Source organism: Clarias gariepinus, chromosome 6 (genome assembly GCF_024256425.1).
Source record: "Clarias gariepinus isolate MV-2021 ecotype Netherlands chromosome 6, CGAR_prim_01v2, whole genome shotgun sequence".
NCBI classification, from domain to species: Eukaryota; Metazoa; Chordata; class Actinopteri; order Siluriformes; family Clariidae; genus Clarias; species Clarias gariepinus.
Genome location: NC_071105.1, coordinates 30,600,246 through 30,620,361, shown reverse-complemented (window position 1 = coordinate 30,620,361; position 20,116 = coordinate 30,600,246). Strand labels below are relative to the sequence as shown.

At 41.7% G+C, this 20,116-nt stretch overlaps 1 protein-coding gene across 5 annotated transcripts in view; it reads right to left on the bottom strand.

Annotated features, from left to right (window-relative positions):
- Positions 1 to 356: 356 nt before the first annotated feature.
- The window catches only part of agap1 (ArfGAP with GTPase domain, ankyrin repeat and PH domain 1), a 147,383-nt gene continuing 127,623 nt past the window's right edge, over positions 357 to 20,116 (bottom strand). For all 5 annotated transcript variants that reach the window (XM_053498464.1, XM_053498465.1, XM_053498466.1 and 2 more), the window contains 5 exons: positions 17,446 to 17,600; positions 16,078 to 16,168; positions 15,754 to 15,976; positions 5,107 to 5,362; positions 357 to 3,717 (listed from right to left, as the gene is read on the bottom strand). In XM_053498464.1, coding sequence (XP_053354439.1) covers positions 3,508 to 3,717; positions 5,107 to 5,362; positions 15,754 to 15,976; positions 16,078 to 16,168; positions 17,446 to 17,600 — 935 coding nt within the window. In that variant the 3' untranslated portion in view covers positions 357 to 3,507. The remainder of the gene's footprint in view (positions 3,718 to 5,106; positions 5,363 to 15,753; positions 15,977 to 16,077; positions 16,169 to 17,445; positions 17,601 to 20,116) is intronic.

The following is a 20,116-nucleotide window of genomic DNA, read 5'->3' as shown; positions in this document are numbered from 1 at the left end:
GTGTGTTGTTTTCTTGCCACTGAGCTGAACATGAGACATTTTAATCAAAAATATTGTTTAGTGTGGCACTACTTAATGACTGAGGAATTATGGGGTGTGTGTGTGTGTGTGGGGGGGGGGTGTTCTGCATCACAAATTGCACACTTCTACATGGGTATTTGTAAAAAAAAATTTCCCTCTTTCCCTCGCTATATATATATATATATATATATATATATATATAAAAAACTTGTTACAATATGCATTTAGGTTTAATGATTATGCTATTCAGCATATTACTAACAGTTCATTTTCATACACCTCATACAATAAACTAAATTGACCAGCCCGTGGTGTTATATTACGAAGTAATTTTCTTTATTGAAAGGAGACACATTACAGTATAAGACTCTGCATCAGGTATAATTTTTCAACACAGAACTGTACAGCTGACACAAACTCAATATAATAATAATAATAATAATAATTAGATATACAACAAGGACAATCGTATTGACATGATAGTAATGCAAATGGTCTGTAAAAGGAAAAACAATACAAAAGGAAAAGTAGTGTGAGAGCCCCACCCCTTTTAGATTAGCATATTCGCTCATAAATAATCAGGTCTCTCGGGTTTGGACGCATCAAGGATACTGTCGACAAACTGAGGTAACAAAAACAACAAAACAAAATAACAAAGCAAAAAAAAAAAAAAAGTGATGTTTCAAACAATTTTTTACAGCTATGTACAGAAGGTGGCGGCTACACGGCAAGCAGATACTGGTTTAAAATCACAGATGCATGAAAGCAGCTTAAAACAGACGTAGAGACCCGCAACTGCTCACGCGGAGCAGAGTCTGCTTTGGTTGCTCTTCTGCTATTGGTTGAGTAGGTGGTGATGGTGGTGATATGACTCCTTCATTCTTTGCCAGTTCAATAACATACAGGACACATGGCGATAGAAACGGACTGTTTGAAGATAAAAGAGTGACTGAACGAACATCAGGAGGAAAAAAGGCGAATATCAGGTTCAAATATCAGCTGTCAGTCATTTATGAGGAAATTTACATTCATGCATGCAATAAGGATCAGAAACCGAAAAGCTCAGGCTTTCACAGAAAGGACGTGAACTGGGCACGATAGTGTGGGTTTATTATTAGGATGTGTGTGTGTTTATGCCTTAAAGCATCCTGTCATAAATTACTGTGTACGGTGCTGAGACCTCTACGGATCTGCTACATTATATACAAACACTTTACAGCTTAACTCTTTCAATAGACTCTGTACACTCTTTCTAACACACGTCTCGCTCCATATAGTGCCCTCCAGGAGACTAGGGCACTAGAGGTTTTTATTACGAACTCTCATCCCTACACACTCCTAAAACCCATAAAGCAACCCTGACAGGTCAAACACCTTCCTACATGTTTAGTGTTACAGACTAAAGACTTGCGTTACCTCACCAATGACAAACCCTTAAGCTAGTGGCGTCATGTCTTTTTTTTAATTATTATTATTTTAAAGTTTTTCTCGAACACAACTTCCTTAATGACACATGACCTGAAACAGAGTCTTACATTTCTCAAAGCCACACAACAGCCAATACTGGTGTGGAAAATAAAATTATTACTTCAGATAGTCGCCTGGCTTTCATCTGGCTTCGTATTGCTTAAATACAGGTCAGTCAGGGCTCAAGCCTGTACAGCACAAACACACACAAGTGAGACAAAGAACAACTAGGAAAGAGAGGTAAAAGATTAGAGAGAATTAGCAAACAGACACACACACACTTGCTCATGATCGTTTGACAGCCTGGCATCAAGCCTGTGGAACTTGGGCTGAAACATTAAAAGGACTTTTTTTCGGGGAGAAAAACAAAACAAAACATATTCTCTTCATTTTTACCAGGTTTTCACCAAAGAGTTTCTATAAAAGACAAAGTGATAGAGTGAAAACGATGAAAAGGATACAGCGCAGCAAAAGACGAGCCATCTCTTCACTGAGCCAAATAGGGCTCTGCACTCCAAGGCCTCGGAAAGTAATGAGTGAGTAATGAATGGACATTTTGGCCAATGCTGACAAATGACCCCTTGTTCGCGCTCTGTCTCTCTTTCTCTCTCTCACACACACACAGGCTTAAGAGTCTCTGGCATGAATAAGTATGTAGAATATAGAAGAGAGTTCTCCTGCTTCTCCTGAGCACCTAATATTGAGTAAGAACAGGTAAATGAGGTTGTAGGCTCTCCCCTCACTAATGTTTCCGTCATAAAGCACGCGAGAAATGCAGACGCTGCGCATTTGATATCGACCAGCTTGCGAGGTCAAGCTCCTGCTCCGCTCTGCATGCGGTTTCATTTGAAAACAAGTCTGACTTGATCAATATTATCAATATGGCTAACAGGAATAAGAAAGACTCTTGGCTATGTCTCTCGCTCATGCGCGCACACGCTTGATTGTGACGAGCACTTGAGAGAACACAGTCAGAAGCTTGTCACTTTAGTGTCAGTCATCACGTGACTCATCGGCTAAATAAGACCTGATTGTTTGCAGTGGGAAAAGAAGCATGCAGGAAAAAAAAAACTATCAATCACAGGACATTCCCTTTAGTTTTGTAAAAAGTATAAATCACAAAGCTAGCTTGATCCATTCACACGAATAGTTTAGGTTTACACGTGGTCCGCAAATGCCCAATGAACTCATTCACAATCCAGAATTGTTGAAAAGGTTTACAACCAACTTCTTCGTCTCATCACCCTTGTGGTATTTGGATGCGTTCCCGAAAAGGTCTTGGAAACATTGTCTTTTCACATTACTTAAAAAAAAAAAAAAAAAAAGGAAAAACTAAATTGTACAAAGCGCAGAAATTCACACAGTTGTACTAAACATTTGGCTTAAAGGGTGGCAGAGGACGAAAGTAACACAGAACGTGTGCATTTAAAAGCACCAAGCAGGAAATCGCTGCTGAAGTTCTCTAGGATCTCTGGAACTGATCCAGCGTCACTTCCTTTGCATTTGAGTCACACAAGGAGCTGCACAAAACAAAAAAAAGAAAGAAAAAAAAAGAATGGGGAGGCACAAGGACCAAGTTGCTTTGAGAAGTCTAAATGGACATGTAAGCCTGCCATTCGCTGAGCTCCTGGTTTGGCCTTGTTTTCGCCAATCGTCTCCGTGCACCTTGTGGGATTTGTGGGCAGCAGCTTGGTCAGAAAGTTTATTTGGCGAACACGGTGCTGCCGTTCTCCCGGCACACGCTGCCTGATGATGGAGCGCCGGTGTGATCGGCTATGCAGCGAGAATAAGAAGCTAGTAGTGGTGCGAGGCAGTGCGAGTGCAAACTCAGTGGTTCTGTTAGCGTTTTCTCTTCATCATCGTAGTCAGTCGCTCTCGGACTTCTCTCGTGTTTCTCAATCTGTCTCTAAAGAGGAGGAAGAGCTGGGTGTGTGCTTTTGTGTTAGTATGAGGGTAGGGGTGCATGTATGCAACTGGCTGTGTACGTGAGAGTTTATTTCTGAGAGTGTGAAATGCGTCTCAGATAAGGGCAGTGCTCCCTGTGCTGCTGCAGCTGTTGTTGCGGTTGTTGTTCCTGCGCGAGAGGTTGGGCGTGGCCATGAGTGGGTAGCGCTCGTCCGGGCAGCCGTACTGCAGCAACACATCCACACATTCCTGACTGTTGGCTTGGCGCGCATAGGCCAGTGCTGTGTTGCCGTGGGCATCACGCGCCATGATGTCTACCCCGTACTGGAGGGACACAGAAAGACGAAGAGTTAGAAAACAACGATCACACAGCGACAGAACGTGAATCAGAGCTCATGATGTTATGTAAAATCTCATTACAATAAATGATTTTTGTTGCAGGTGTCAAAAATAGTAAACACAATAATATATAAAGGTTAAGGCAAACTATACTGTTACTGAGTAGTATGAAAAAGGGGGCGTTCCAATTAACCGGGCTTTTGGTGCAGATTAACTGAACACAATTATGAGAGTAAACACTCCTCTTATACAGTAATTCCCCTGATCAAGGAAGGAAGCTTTCTGTTGGGCCAAAGATGTGGACATGGCTTGGAGCGAGGTCAGGACTGTACGGGGGATGTGGCAATAACTCTCAGCTTAGCTCCGGCAACATAATGTAATGTAATGTAATGCAAGTGCTGTTCATGAATGATTGTGTGTAAAGTCTCACAGACTGTTTCGTCTCTTCCACAAGTTTGATGGTTGATTTTTAAAGATCAGGATCAGGGTCAACTACCGAATATTCACAGGAACACCTACAGTGGGCTCTGAGCCACTCGGCTGGGATCATCAAACACGGGCATACGGCTTTCTTTTAAAACGTTTGCACCATTCAAGTGTCTTACTGCGGTAAGAGTCTCAACACTGTACTTTGCTTGAAGACTTCTGTAAAGGTCAACTGGTTTGTATGACTTCATTCACAAGAAATTTCACCACTGTCCTGGTTTGACTTGAATGCCCAAAGGTATCTGTACATCCAGCCTTAAAGCTGTGATAAATCACGTATCGACTCAGTGACAATGTTGGTAATGGAATTATTTTGCAATTGATAATTCTTCTATGTTACTGTGTTTTTGGTAAAATCATAATAGATAAAATTATGAAAAAAAGTTATATGTTGTCCACTCGAGGTTGTATTTGCCCATAACTACTTCTACTAAAAACTACATTTAAAAGATTACAGAAAAGCACAAGATTAAAAGACAGTACAAAATTTTATACATGACCGTATATCCTTCTAAAAAATTTTTTTTAATCAACACAAGTTATGAAGTTTTTTAAGAAATACACACTTTGGGAAAATTGGAAATACTGAACAAGAACAGTTTTGTTAAAATATTCTTATGAAACCCTCACAGGAGAGCTTTGTTGTTTAAAATATAATGGTGTTTATCTAACGGTTACGTAAACTACATGTAACTGCTGTTAAACATCCATTAATATAGACGTATTGTTTATGGACTGAATATGATCTCACACCACAGAGGGAGTAAATATAGATTTAAATAAAAGATGTAATGATAAACACAGCTCAGTCACTATACTGGCCCAGAACAGAATGATGTAGCGTGTGTGTGTGTGTGTGTGTGTGTGTATGTATGTGTGTGTGCATACCCAGATGAGGAGCTGTGTGATCACCACATTGCCCTTGCGGCAGCCCAGATGCAGCGCGGTGCGACCATCTCCTTCACCGCACGTCTCATTCACCTCATCTCGTGAGCCGTGAGCGAGCAGCAGCACCACTAAGCGCATGTCCTCTTCGGCTGTAGCACGCAGCAGCTGTTGGCCTAAAGTCAGCTCCACACACGGCAGAGACGCCACAAAAAGCTTCTGCTCGTACTTGGCCCGGATCCAGCGCTCACGCTCCTCCCTGAACCACACACACACACACACACACACACACACACAAACATAAAGCGTTAGTATTAGGAGGAGGTCAAAGTAACGTTAATGTGTAAGGTGGAAACATCACTGGTTCACATTGGAGTAATATTTGGACGCCGCTCTCACTCTGATTGACATTTAAGAGTTCTTTGAGTGACATTTAAAAGTTCACGGATTTGTGTAGATTGGTATTGGATACTTTTTTTTTTCTCTTCACACCACGCAGTTCATGAAAGAACAATGTTTGTGTATGCAACAGTATACAGAAAAATAAAACAAAAGCTGTGCCACATGTATTCAGGGGATGGGGTGTGGGAGAACAAACGAGTGTGTGTGTGTGTGTGTGTGTGTGTGTGTGTGAGAGAGAGAGAGACGGTGATGTGTGAGGGAGGAAATAGGATGAGTGGGTAATAGAAAGCAGGAACAGGAAGCGTTTAAGGTGCTATTTAAGGTGCTCTGCGTGTGTTTATACAGTTTGAGAGAAATGTCAACCAAGCCTCTGCCCAGCCCAGAAGGGGGCTATCAGTAGCATGTTTTTAGCTCTCCCACTAATCCTGTGCTATGATAGCACTAATCTGTGTTAATCCCCACAGTGTAAACAACTCCATTCAGGCCTGGCCGAGATTAGTTCAGGCCCAGTTCCCATGTGAGGGCTTTGGGGAGTGCATCGAGCCCCAGAGGAGAGGATATTGAGCTATCCCCTGAAGCACAGCTGCCCATCAGGGGGTCTTCATCTCTGAAAAATAGAGAACAGAGAGCGGAGAAACCCCCTCCAGCTTCCACTTCCTCTGCAAGCCGAGTGTCTGCTGAGAGCGGAGAATGTTGCATGTAAGGCTCTCCTTTGTGCTGGAACAGGATCTGCTACAGCCTGGGTTTAGTGGTCCAGAACTTGTTTGCAACGACGCACCACCTTGACAACATTCAGACAGTAAGATTTGATGATGGCTGTGGTGTTGTAAGGCTTATAGTCTTGTTTAAGATCAGTATGATGTTAAACAAAGATTGTACACCAAGACATAACATAATGTGAGTGTTTTAACAGAGATGGCTATAACGTCCAGTAATCAACAGGGATTAGGAAAACAGTTCTGGTTAATTTCCTCATTCGATTAAAATCTATAGGGATTGGATAGACGTTCCCCTCTTTGCAGTCTTACCTTAATCACCACTTCTCTGCTTTTCTAGGACATCATGATTTACAAATTAGGCAATGGGTCCCTTCACAGATTTCTGAAAGTGTTTATACTATCTGTGAGAAAAGCTGCGACACGTGTGGTGCTATGCTCACTAGAAAAATGAGAATTTAGCTCTTCTTGTTTCTAATTTAACAGGTCGCTAATTGATGACAAATTAGCTGCGGATGTGTGTCATGGGCTAGAGGAGATAACATTCTACGAAGGAGGCTAAAGGACAAGCACGGATCAATACCTCTGAGGATCAATGGTTTGGTGACATCGTTCTTAATCAAAGAAGAGCCTTCGTGTTGATAGACCCTGACTCACTACGCCCAAAGATTTCATCTCCTTGGCCATGTTTACATTCACACAGCTTATATAACATGTAACACATGTTTTTCATCATTCTATAACTTTCTATCACACACACACACACACACACACACGAAAACAGTGGAAACTGTAAAAAGCTGAGAAGCGGATGTGGAGACGGTTGAGGGCAGCCGCAACTATGGGAACATTAAGGAATTGTATTAAGTGTGTGCGCTGCGAGCCTCGGGTGAGTGAGAGGGCCGGACGGTGGGTGCACGGGCCACAGCCCCAGCACAAAGCATCCTGGGAGCTGGGGTGGAGATGGGCAAAGAGAAAGGGCGGAGTGGGAATGGAAAGGAGGAGGTGGACAGGAGAAGAGGAAGAGGCTCGGCAGGGTCTCTGTGTGGTTGGAGGAAATGGGGAGCACTCGAGTGCACCCTGAAACGCATGCTTTCCTCGACCAGCGACGTTGCCAAGGGCAGGGTCAGCAATGAAATGGGTAATGGGAGCACGAGTAAGTGTGAAGGAGAATTCCACTGAGCGAAATTTTACCCCTAAATAAAAATTTAAAAAAACGCGAGCTTTGAATAAAACAAAAAAAATCGAACAAAATAAATATCATTCCACAACTACAACTGCGGATTTGCTTATAAATTTCTCAGAATTATTTAACCGTTTTAAAACACACACATTCAGCTGTACATGAAAGAAAAGTGATCAGGCATGTCATAGGTATGAAGAGAACATTGATGAGTCAAGATTAACAGACAGCTTAGACACAGACTACAAAATACACAAAACAAGGATCATTTTATACTCCGAATATAAATGGAAAAAAACTACACATACACAAGAAAAAAATCTTGGAAATCCTATAAATTTGAAGAAAACAGTACCTTACTAACACTCAGATGTGTGTAAACCTTACGTGATGGGCTTTGCATAATTTGTAACAAGTTATTATTATTTATTTATTATATAAATTACGCTGATTAAAATACTGCATTCCACAGTCACTTCCTACACCATCAGAACACGAACAATGAACTCTTTACATTTAAGTAAATCTTAAATCAGCACTTTTTCAACTGTGTGCAGTTAAGTGGAGTAAATTTATGAAAAGGTGACTTTTGAGAAGATCTGGAAGTCCAGAGGCCGAGGAGGTTTGAGTGACAGCTTAATTAGGGCTCGGCGCTACAGGACGAGGGGTCGCGGGAGAAGGGAATGTTGCCTAATCGCCGTTAGAAACTGAGGGGCGGAATGCAGAAGGGATTAATGGGAACCAGTGTCAATCCCCGTTAGGACGGTTTTCTGCGTGAGAGTGTGTGTGTGCGTGTGTGTGTGTGTGTGTGTGTGTGCGCGCATGTTGTGAGTTCTCCCTGGCTGAGCGCTTTGCAGGCTAGTGTTTACACACTTGCCAGTGTTTCCTGTCCTGCTCAAAGCCGGCGGCTGTTTACCCAACGCTGACAGGCGTCCATGTGAGCACCCGTCCGTGACCGGACAGCCCCCCAGCTGCTGCTCATAACACACGCACTCACAGATAGGCACAAACACACACATACTATCTAGATACACCAACCCCCATGTAAACACACCATAAAGGGTTTCTAGGTTATGTTCACACTCGTGAGAGCCGAAAGAAGCTCCGCTTATGACAACAAAAACATTAGAGATCGAGAAAAGAAAATGTGTTGACTCTAAATTTTATAATACAAAAAGTTGTTGGGGCAACATTCAGTACAGGGATTTCACCAAGTCTGCCAACACCTGGACAAACAGTACAGATGTGGTGTATAAGGATTATTATTTTTTATTATTTTTTATTTTTAAATTAAGTGTCGTAACATCCACTTTAGAGAAAATTCCTTCACAGAAAATTCTGTCACCTGAACAGCTAACCCAAGGCGCCACATGGTAATGTCGATACCACTGCTACGTCAATAGCTTCGTGTGCAGCATCGATATCCCTTAATTCAGAGACAGAAGTAAAAAAAGGCACAAGTTTGAGGGGGGAAAGATGTATGGGAGGGGGCGCAAGGTGGGGGGCAGCGGGTGGAGGAAATCATTAATTCCGGCATGGCCGAAGAGAGGAGTCTGCTTCAGCTCAACGCCGGGTGCTCTTTTCTTTTAGGCTAATTATACCGCTAATTCAGCTCATTAGAGCCCCGGCGACTCACAGGTAATGAACTCTGACAGGACGAATCTGTCAAACAGACAGTGGTGAGCACTCACCTGCTCGCGCACACACAGCCAATCACACATACACACTCGTTCATTTCAGTGCAGTAATTAAATCAAACCCATTTACACACCATGTGAACGTTCTCTTTTTAATGCGGATCTCAGCCCTGGTTTGATGTAAGCATGGCACGAAAAGTATGAAAAGAGTCAGTCCTGGTGTAAATCGTCCTACTGCCTTCTCATACAGACACACAAGAACATCCTAAAACCTGAACGTTTGAAAAGATGATAAAATTGGCAAGAGACAGAATGTACGGTGTTTATTTGCAGGAAAAAAAACAACAGGGAAAAAAAATTATAAATAAATATATAAATATAAAATCTCTTAAAGAGAGAACTGTGACTCGTTTTGTGTTTGTCGGGGTTGGGGGGGTATTGAGGGGCGACCCGGAGTCTGAAATCAATTATCATCTCCAGGCTAGTCGTTAGCTGCCCTTGGATAGACACAGATAATTAAACTCAGAGCTTTTTTTATTACAGACAAAGTGCGCTCTGGCCTGCATTACACTCAAAATCAGGCACTTTGGAGGCAATGGGCCACACGGAAATGATGTTACACACGTCCATCTAGTGGATCACGTCTGAAATGTACGGACAGAGCAGGCAGTTACTACACACCACTCGCACAATGCCTTCAGAATTACTGACGTATTTATTCATACGAGTTCGTTTAAAGAGCACCTATAAGTAATTAAATAAGTAGATGAATAAATGCGTACACAATCATTTACACAAGTGGCATTTTATATACTGCTTTAATTGTTTTCTCAATACATGTGTATGAAAGAAAAAGAGAGAGAACATAGTATAAATAATCAAGGAATAAATCCTTTACATCATTCCTAATCAATATTTCCTGGCTCAGTTAAACCCTCCAACTTTCTCAGCGCTTACCGCAGTTAAAGTAAGTGCTATAAGTGCTGTAAAAATAATCGAGGTAATTCCAGAGAAAAAGGAGAGACGGGATTTAAAAATAAGCGTCCGAAGTGATTCGAGCGGATATTTTATGCTCGGGTGATTTTTGAATCAAAGCCACTGTGAGCCATTCCAAGCACTGATAAAAGCCGGTCCTCTGATCTAATCTGATGAACGCACTCGCGCAGCCAAGCTCACGAATACAAAGCACTGCGACCAAATCGACTGAAATACAGATCTATGTTTTTGAAAAAAGAAAATGTTGAACTAGGAGGAAGCGTGTGTATATTTCTAACAATGTGATGAGTCAGGCAGAAAAGCAGCCCATTACATTGGCTTTAGTGCATATTAACGTAGCTAGTCATGAGGAGCGGGGTGCAACGGCGTGCTGATTGGCTCTTTCGGCTGGTTTAATGTCAATACTAAATCGGGGCCCTTGTTAACCTGGTTTAGACATAACTGCAATCATGTAAAAAAGGAAAAAAAAAAGAATCATGTCTCATTAGGCTAATCTAATCTAGGATTTCTTTTCCTATTCGGATAAATTCCGATTGCGAGAGCCAATTATTTTTCTGGCTGAGCACTGAGAGCAGCGTTTAAAATGCAGCCCACGGGTAAGCTCTTATCACCGAACTCATCAAGGGAGAAATGGCCAGAGAGTGACGCACACTGGACAGCTAGTTAACGCTGATGAAATGGACTTTGGTGCCTAGTACAGGGACAGGGCTATGCGGGGACACACAGACATGATGGACAAGTCATTTTAGAGCAGGCAGCCTGTGCAGTAGCGATTTCCTCTTTTGGTTTTTTGAAAGCATTCGACTCGAGAAAATCTGAATCGCTGTTAATGGTGCGCAGGATCTGTGATTGGTTCTCCGGGTGATGTAAATCGAGACGAGGTCAGTGTGAAGCTCACCGACTCGGGGGGTAATTACTAGCCCTGTCCCCTCCTCATCCTCCGGGATCCCTTGGGCCTAATCCGAGAACGGCTTTGGGGAGGTGCACCTGCACCCCGTTCCGGAATAAGCGGCGCGTTTAATTTGAAATCTGTTAGCGCTGCCCTTTTTGAGACTGATCATCGGCCATAAAGACGCTCTTTTTACCTACTTAGTGCTGAATTATTATGGCTTAGGCATTGGTCATGATGAGGCATGTAGCTAAGCGAGACTGGCTCTGTGTGAGTGGGTGTGTGTGTGTCGCTGTCTTTGTGCGTGTCAAACCAATATCTCATCTGTCGATTTAGGATGGGAATCACTCAGCACCAGGACACTGATCAAACAAACACTCAGCAGCGGCTCTGCTAAACAGCACATCTAAATTTATACATTCCTACAGCAACAAAAACAGCTTGAATAATATGAAACATATTCATCACAAGTAAAAAAAATATTTAAAACTTGGATAGTCCCTCTCTCTCACACACACACACACACACACACACGCACACGCACACGCACACGCACCAAGTGACACTAACGCTAGCTGACAGGCTACAAAACGTCAGCGTGAAGGCAAGGGTTTGCAGTGTCGGCCGCCAACGAGCTCCACCCTCCCAATAAGTCACCACGAGGTGCAATTAGCAGAGCTGTCACTCTAATGCTGCCTTGGCCACTAATACAGCTCGGCATCGCGTGTGTGTGTGTGTACAGCAGTGTGTGAGCTCTGGTGTCCATGACAGCATCACACTAATTAAAACAATAAGACTTAGATGTGGCCTGGCTGATACACAGAGACCCTGTGCCAAATCCTAAATCTTACAATAGTTGTCTTTTCTAGTTACTGTCATGTCTACGTGTGCAAAAGCGCACTTTAGCGCACGTACACATGCAGAGAAAATTACAGAATGCAAGATATATGTCGATCTAAATAGTAATGCTTAATTTGCTGATGATACATTAACTGTGAAAGTGCTAATCGATTTTGAAACCTTTCACATTCCTAATGAAGGGTGCCAATAGTTCTGGAGTACTGTTTCTGCAGTTTCTCCAACAAGACAGGTTCCAGATTTACAAGAACGTTTGCCCAGTACAATGTTTGTTTGGAACAGCTACGATGAAAAAGTGCTGGAAAAAGTGTTGAACATTTTTATATCAGCAAGCCAAGACTTCTCACGCAGAACAAGCTGAGACCAGGACTGTCGTCTTCTTCCTGGAATGAACTACGCATGAGTGTCTTCTAATGAAGACTTAAGATATAGCTCCTCACCAAGCACTTAAATCAGCACTAGTTTTAATTCAGGGGGGGGACTTGTGTGGCTTGTGTGGGTTACTGCTGTTCTCTCTAACAGTGTTTCGAATCAATAATGTTTATAAACCCTGATTCAGTAAACTAGCATGAGATGTTTTAAAAAAAAGGCAAATGATAGGATATGATAAAAACAGACAGACAGACAGACAGATAGATAGATAGATAGATAGATAGATAGGCAGGCAGATAGGTGGACAGAAATACAGAAGAACAGATATATTGATAGATAGAGAGATTTTGTTACTTTTTACAGAATAACTAAACACTGCATATAGTTGCGGAAGGCAATGCGTTTTTCTATGCAAAGAATTTTTATGCTTTTTATGCTTAAAGGGATTATATAAGTCTACATATACGATTTTAACAGACTGAAGACATAAAAGCTAAATTTTAAAGCAAACCTGTGCAGAAAAGATCTGTGTGTGTGTGTGTAACAAAATTAAAGCAGAGGCACTTAAGAAAAAAAAAGCACTGATAAAAGATCTAAATGACATCAAGACAACCTTGCCAGGGCTCCACGGCTCTCCAAAATATTATCTGCCTGAGGTCTGAGTGGTGCAAAAGTGAGAGATGATCTGGGCCAAGAGGTGGAGGTGTGGAGGAAACGGGTACTTTTCTTCAACCCCCCTCCGACCTGCCCCCCACCCACTCACACCCACACCCACACTCTCTCTCTCTCTCTCTCTCTCTCTCCAAAGCAGCCCTAACTGAAAGGCGAGAACGGCCCAGACCTTGACAGGCGGGAGGTCAGTCTAATTGCTGCTGGCCATATTTAACATTAAGATAATCAGCCCATTAATTACCCTTTGGATCATTAAATCAGTCGCTTGCAAAATGAAATTTCGGGCTCTATTACTCACTTGAGAGACCACAAGGGAGGGTTTTCATTTATCAGCCACCAATCCTGAACGCGGCAGAGATGCTGTCGTGCGCGCTCTCTCCCTCTCTCTCTCTAACTCTCTCACACACACACGGCAGTCTGAGGATTTCAGATCCCATTAGCATGCTACGGTGTCTAAGCATACAGCGTATACACACACTTTAATTTATCGTCCGCATGACAACAAAAATGTAAATTCAAGAATGAAAAAAATTCTAAGACCAAGCATTTTTTTTTTTTTATCTTACTCAATTGTGTGCTTTATTTAGGTGGGCGTGTGCCCACTGTTGTGCCTGACCCTGTCATGGTGGTCTTGCCATGTAGCCCGTCTGCCTCAGGTTTTGACATGCTGTGCGTCCTGAGACCAGTCACAGAATATATACCGTCTCCCCATTCTGGTGTTTGATGTGAACATGTACTTAAGTGTTCGGCCTGTATCTGCTTAATTTCATACAGTACACTGCACTGCGCATCACATGAATGGGGACTGGATACTGGCATGAATGAGTGTATATAGTGTAATAGTGAGTATATTTAACACAGGATATCTTTATATACAGAACAGAAAATAAATACAACAAATTGTTAACTTCAAGTAAGCAGAAGTATAATATTTTCCTAAATAAAAGACGCTTTTCTTCAATCTTCATGAAAATGTTTGGTTAAAAATCCTTTCCAGTCTCACACTGTCAGTGATTTCATTTGCGTTTTTATCCACTTAGACTCATCCATTTGGACGCCCACAAGCTTAATCAATTCAGCTGCCTGGGAAAGTGACGACGGGGAGGGAAATTATATGCAACACAGCTCTGGCTACTGACAATCCTACTTTTCACCCTGGCTAAACACATTCACACACTGACAACAGAAACACACACTCAGTAACCCTTTCATATTATAATTATACATGATCATGGTACATTCATGGATTTAATGCCTTTGTCAGTTACATTATAGAATTTTTAACAAATCTCTACATGAGGCCTCTAAGTGCTTGGCATATTTCCTAGAGTCTCTTGGTCTGTTAGAGCAGCACAGGGCCAGTCAGGAGCTACTTAAGAAACGGCAGAATAGATGCTATTGACGGTGACAGAGCAACGGCTGACGTGCTGGGCTCCACAGCTCGGGTTAATTGAGATAGTATCGACCAGCGCTGTAATCTCTCCCTCTCACGTGCAGGCACACAGAGCTCTGCGTACATAAATAAACGGCCACCAGAGGAACAATAAACGCATTAGCGCATCGACGCAGCGCATCCGAAAATGGCGGATCCATAAGGAAAGATTTTTGGAGGAGGCCGAGTAATTAAAAGGTGCTGCCGGTGAGTAATGAGGTCGTCTCGAAACGGGGAGTCGATAATCCCGTGGCTGGCAGTCAGCTCTAATTTGTTATTATGGCTGGAGAGGCCGGACCCCCCTTGGCCGATAATTACACGGAGATAAAAATGCAGGGGAAGAGGAATGAGTACGGGGCGGGGGGAGAAAAGGAAAGCGAGAAGCTAGGAGTTCGGGAAAGTTAAACTAATTTTGCCACACGGGTTTCCAGAATATTTACATTTTGACGTTCCCATTTTGATGATCCTTATCTGCTTTTTGTTCTAAATAACTGTATCAACGCATACATGAAAGAAACAAAAGAAAGTATCAAATGAATTTCTCCAAAATCAGTATACATACTATAGTATTTACTAAGGATACTGTTTGTAGTAAATAGGAATCAATTTGAGTCTACGTACAGAAGTGTTGTCAATCAAGCTAAAGACAACAACAAAAATGTACTGTTGGTAAATATATTGTAAAAGAATTACATAAATACTTGAAAAATTTTTAAGAAATATGGAACAGACTCTCTCTTGCTTAAAGCTGCAACAGTTTCACCATCTCACTATGTGACACTACACAATTATGAATGTTTAAATGCATTGAAATGCTAAAATGATATAAGTAACTAAATATATCAGTGCAATTTTTTAAAGGTATATATAAATCCCGCTCTCTGCAGTGTCCATTCAGCTAGCGACGATGTTCATCAGTAATTACTTGTCCCCAGGCTCTGCACATTATAGCGCTTCCCTCCTCCAGTCACGCACGACTGATTTTTAGATCGACTTCCAGTGCTGGAATTTTAAATTGTATATGGCAATTTATAAGCATTAAAGAACAGATATGTTTTTTCTTCTTTCAGAAATGTGGGTGATTATGGGTTTAGCCCATAATTTAGGTTCTGAGTGGTAAGGGTAAATGGGTTGAGCAGTAAGGTTCGGTGTGTGACCTATATGACCCAGTGATGGGAAGTACAAATCCCAGGGCGGGCACAGAACCACTGACCTTTTAGCCAGATCCTAAGTCATGATTGCTTAGATTTATCCTTTTGCCAAGTGAATTAATCTTCGTTCTAATTGTTCATTTAGAACTTTTGATGCGTTATTGCATTCCATTAACTACCCAGGTACACTTATGCATTTAAACCCTTATATAGATGTATGATCTGACTCAAGAGCATTGAAAAAACAATTGCGAAAGAGAGACACGGACATCTGGGTATAGATGGAAAGACACATGTAGAGCTGTGAGACTTCGTCCCACTCGCACGTTAATGTCACCTTACCTGCTGGCATCAGGTGCGAGTTTTAGTCGACCCTGAGCATTGGCCTCCCACACAGTGTTGGCCAGGTCATTGCCGATAGCAGACATGACCTTGATGAGCTCGAGAGGCCACTCGTCCAGGTCGAGAGAGCGCACACGGGACAGGTGAGTGCCGAGGTTCCGGTGGATACCAGAGCACTCAATACAGATAAGAGCTCCGAGGTTCAAGCTGGCCCAGTCAGGGTCTGCAGGGTAAAATACCAAGACAGGCAGTAGGTCTTTATGAAGGAGACGATTTGCTGTCAAATGACTCTGAATGTACAGTACAAATAATAGAATAACTCACTTTGAGCATCGCAGTCGACGCAGCGAGAGTTTCCTCTCATGTTCCTAACAGACTGCAGTGCAATGGCTTCAGATTGGCTGGTCAGACGCGACTGTAAAACGACACACAAACACAAACAGGTTTTCACAAGTTTCTCCCTTCTTGAATACGCTAGTATTATTTCTGATCAAAGACCTGTACCTGGCATACACCGACCTGCACACTGCAACATTAAGATAAAGTTCGAAATAAGGAAAAACAAGAGGAGAAAAATAAATAGAATAGAGGCACGGTAAAAGGTACTCCATCTGTACAGCAGGCAGTCATGGCCTGGGGCGTAAACACAGCACGCGGATAGAGAACTGAGGTTGGATAGGGGATCAGGCAATCCAAGTGGGGCCATATTAGTTCTAAAGTAATTGCCATTTGTAATTGTGTGTATTTTGAGGAATAATGTTTAGGTCACTTCAATGGTGACATTTTTAAGCAACATGGTATACAATGGAGGGAGGGGACATCAACAAATGTTTATTTAGGCTGATGAGAGCAATCACTGTTAAAACACTCAAACTTACATTAAACACACTATTCCTATGCATTTTAATTCACTCTATTACTATAGGTTAAACAATTGTATTTTACTCTAGTTTAAGCATTACTTCTCTCACAACTTTCTTTCTAACATATGCAAATTATTTTTTTTGTTTCCCAATGGCTAAGAAAAAGAAGAAATATACAATGCCTGTATCCTGTTGTATCTATAAACTGTATCAAGCATCAGGTCGGTTTTATGTTTCTGAGATGGCAGCGTGTAACATAGGTCAGGTGTGAAAACCTGTTGACTTGAATTGGTTTGATGCTCTGTCATTACTAAAATCACACAGTGACCAATGAATCATGCAAGCATAAAAACAACTAACTTAAGGTATGAACCAGTGGGAAACACATGGAGATGATCATGCTGGTGATTAGTATACTGGTGATGCAAAATGCCACTGAGTGCTTGGAACAGACGAGGGGGGGAAATGAGGTTGCTGCTGAGATTGTTACATACAACCAAAAGCTTTTTAAATTGTATCTTTAGGCACTCTGCAACCTGTCAGTCCAGTAGGTGGCCATAATACACCAATCCTTCTGTTAGCTTGAAAAGATCTGGTCATTTTCTTCTGACCTTTTGTATCATAACTAACGTGTGTAAACTCTACAGACTAGAGAGTCTTGGTATTCTGTGGTATTCTTTAATCAGATTACAAATTACTCAATCTAGCCCTTCTGGTAACAACATCCATGTGTGTATAAAGTGGTATAGTGGTTTAGAGTGGCTGATTAAGTGATGTTGACTAATGTCTTTAATGTAATTAGTATGCTTTGGTTGTATGCAGATGTTACCTTCTGCTTGCTGCTCTCACAGGACTGCAGGCTGGCCAGGATCTGGCTCTCGATGGCCTGCACCCAGGCATCACGCTCCTCATATGAAGTTGCTTCGAAGTGCCATGTCTGGCCCGTCAGTGACACGATAATGAACTCGAAATTCTCCTCTTGCTCTAGAAGACAAAAGTATCAAAGCATTAACAATCAGATAATACAAAAATAAGTATTGCTATTTCATTAAGTAACTATGTTTCAAAAACTAAAATGAATTATAAACTATTATAAAAATGAACTAAACTAAAAATGAAGTATATGGAAGGAGAGGATATAAGATGTAAATCCAGAACCTTGTGTTTTCTCTGGCTTTGGATTTATAATGAATATGCTAAAGGTGACACTGGTGAAGAAACCCCCCAGAAATCACAAAGTAACCCTGAGTGAAACCAGACTTCAAAGGGAAGCCTATGTTCTTCTGGTTAACACCGGGCAGAATTATATTAAATAATTACTCCTCCACATTGTTGTAAAACGTCTCATATAAGGAGCCTGGAACAATTAGTTGTAAGATCTTGTCCTGCGAGTGCACCTGTTGGATAGGGCACACAGTCCAGGACTTCCTGACCTTCAGGACTTCCCTGGAGCCTCCGGTTTCAATATCCCTCTAATTACAGACCGGGTCAGTCAAAAATCAGTCACTAGACCTTAGCAAACAGTTCCTTCAACAAGGTGACATATGGATCTACTAACTAGGGCCTGGTTTAGGTTAATGGGCCAATCAGACGTCAATAAGACAGGGAAATGTGGGTGGATGAGTGGGTGTGCAGTGGTGCTCAACAGACATTTAAAAGTCTGACAGGTCTTTGAGCTTCAAGAGAAACAGGGAGCCTATTAAACAATGTGAAGGGTCACATTTGGAAAACGTTAAGAACAAAAGGGTATTGACAGGAGGGACATGGCTGGCAAGGACATGCAGATGGCCAATTGAAGGAACTCACACTGATGAGACTTGCGTTACGTTCAAAGGGGAACCCCCTCGCTAAGAAACCTGATCGCCGGGGCACAGGAGATCACACACTTTACACACCCTGTTTATAATTTACTCAGGAGGGGGGTAATTACATAATGAAGCAGCAATCAGAGAGCCAATATCCCTGTACCTAAACATATGTGAACACACAAGTAGTTTTAAGGACATGCCAGTCAGGAGCATCTGGAGAAGAGCAAAACAAAAATATACTTTAACGCTTCTAACTTTTGACAAGCATCATCATAACATAACGAGTCTAAATCGACAGTAGAATCTAACAATCCCAGAAAGGTTAACAGAAACAGCTCTAGCTCTTTAAAGATTTGATAAAGGTATCCTAAAGTCCTTATCATATTTGAAAGCATTATTCAATCCACTACTAAATCTTCAAACAATTTCTGAGCTTTCTGTTCTCTTCGCACTCGTTCTTTTTTTAAGAGAACCGAGAGACTCTTCTCCCCAAGAGGCAATTTCACAAGCTCAATCAGCAGGAAAACTTGCTTTCCATTTTCTATTCCTCAGTCAATCATTCTGCTAATTGGGATCCTATCACACAAGGTCCTGCTGAGGCTACCACGTATACTTGAAAAGAGTTTAAGCCCTAAATCCCTTAAAGACAACCACCACTATGGATAATTTGCACAGCAATTGCTACCAAAAGGTAAAACTTGAGGACTGCAAGACCATTAGTATCATTATAAAAGCAATAAAAGCTAATGATTAATGTTATACAAATCATATTTCTGCTTGCACCACATGGCAAATATTTACACTGAAAATAATCAGTCAGAACGCAGTTAATGCTGTATGTATTATTCAGTATGATCGCTGCAGGCAGACAAGGTAGATTGAATGCAGCCTTTTTAACTAGTGTTTTGGTAAAAATATATAGTTTTCTTTATGCAAACTGCTCTAGACACAGACTCTCTTTACATTCCAAATCATCAGAAGAAACCTTAACACATTGTATATGTGGCACTTTGCTTGTAAACGAAGGAAGATCCAGATCAGATATTTGATCCTGGTCCTGCTCTTAATCATAGGGACAATTAGCCACCTGCTAGCCGCACTTAATTAAACAAAACTACAACTTTAGAATCAGCTTAAAGGCGGACTTTAACCATTGTTCAAACGATACCATGACACTTAGCAATAAAATAAATAAATAAAAACAGTAATTTGATTAATTCACCGGCTTTTTAACCCGTAAATGCCTGCGCCAACACTCAATTTTAACAGAAAGACTTAAAAGAAGAAGGAAACTTGGGTAACGTAACAAATCTGTTCTGAGCATTTCTCTGGATTCGGGATCACTGAAGCATCCCATCCTAGATTGGGTCGACCCTTCAAAGGCGCCAGGCCCTCTGGGGTCGGTCGTGACATTCCCATCCTAATTAAAATTGCAGTGCTTTTCGAAGGAAGAGGGTGTGCATAGGACAATTATGGAAACCAACAATCCAGAAAGGCGAGATACGGAGAAATAATTTAAAGCAAGCCCTCCCCCATTCCCTTAAGCATGTGTAACACGCGGTTAATAAAACTCAAAATCACAATGAAAGGGCATTAGGCACCCATACCTCCCCTCCCCGCCTGTTTTTCCTGTGAAATTAGGTGACTCACTGTCAATCAAATCTACTATAACATACACTAATACATTCTCAA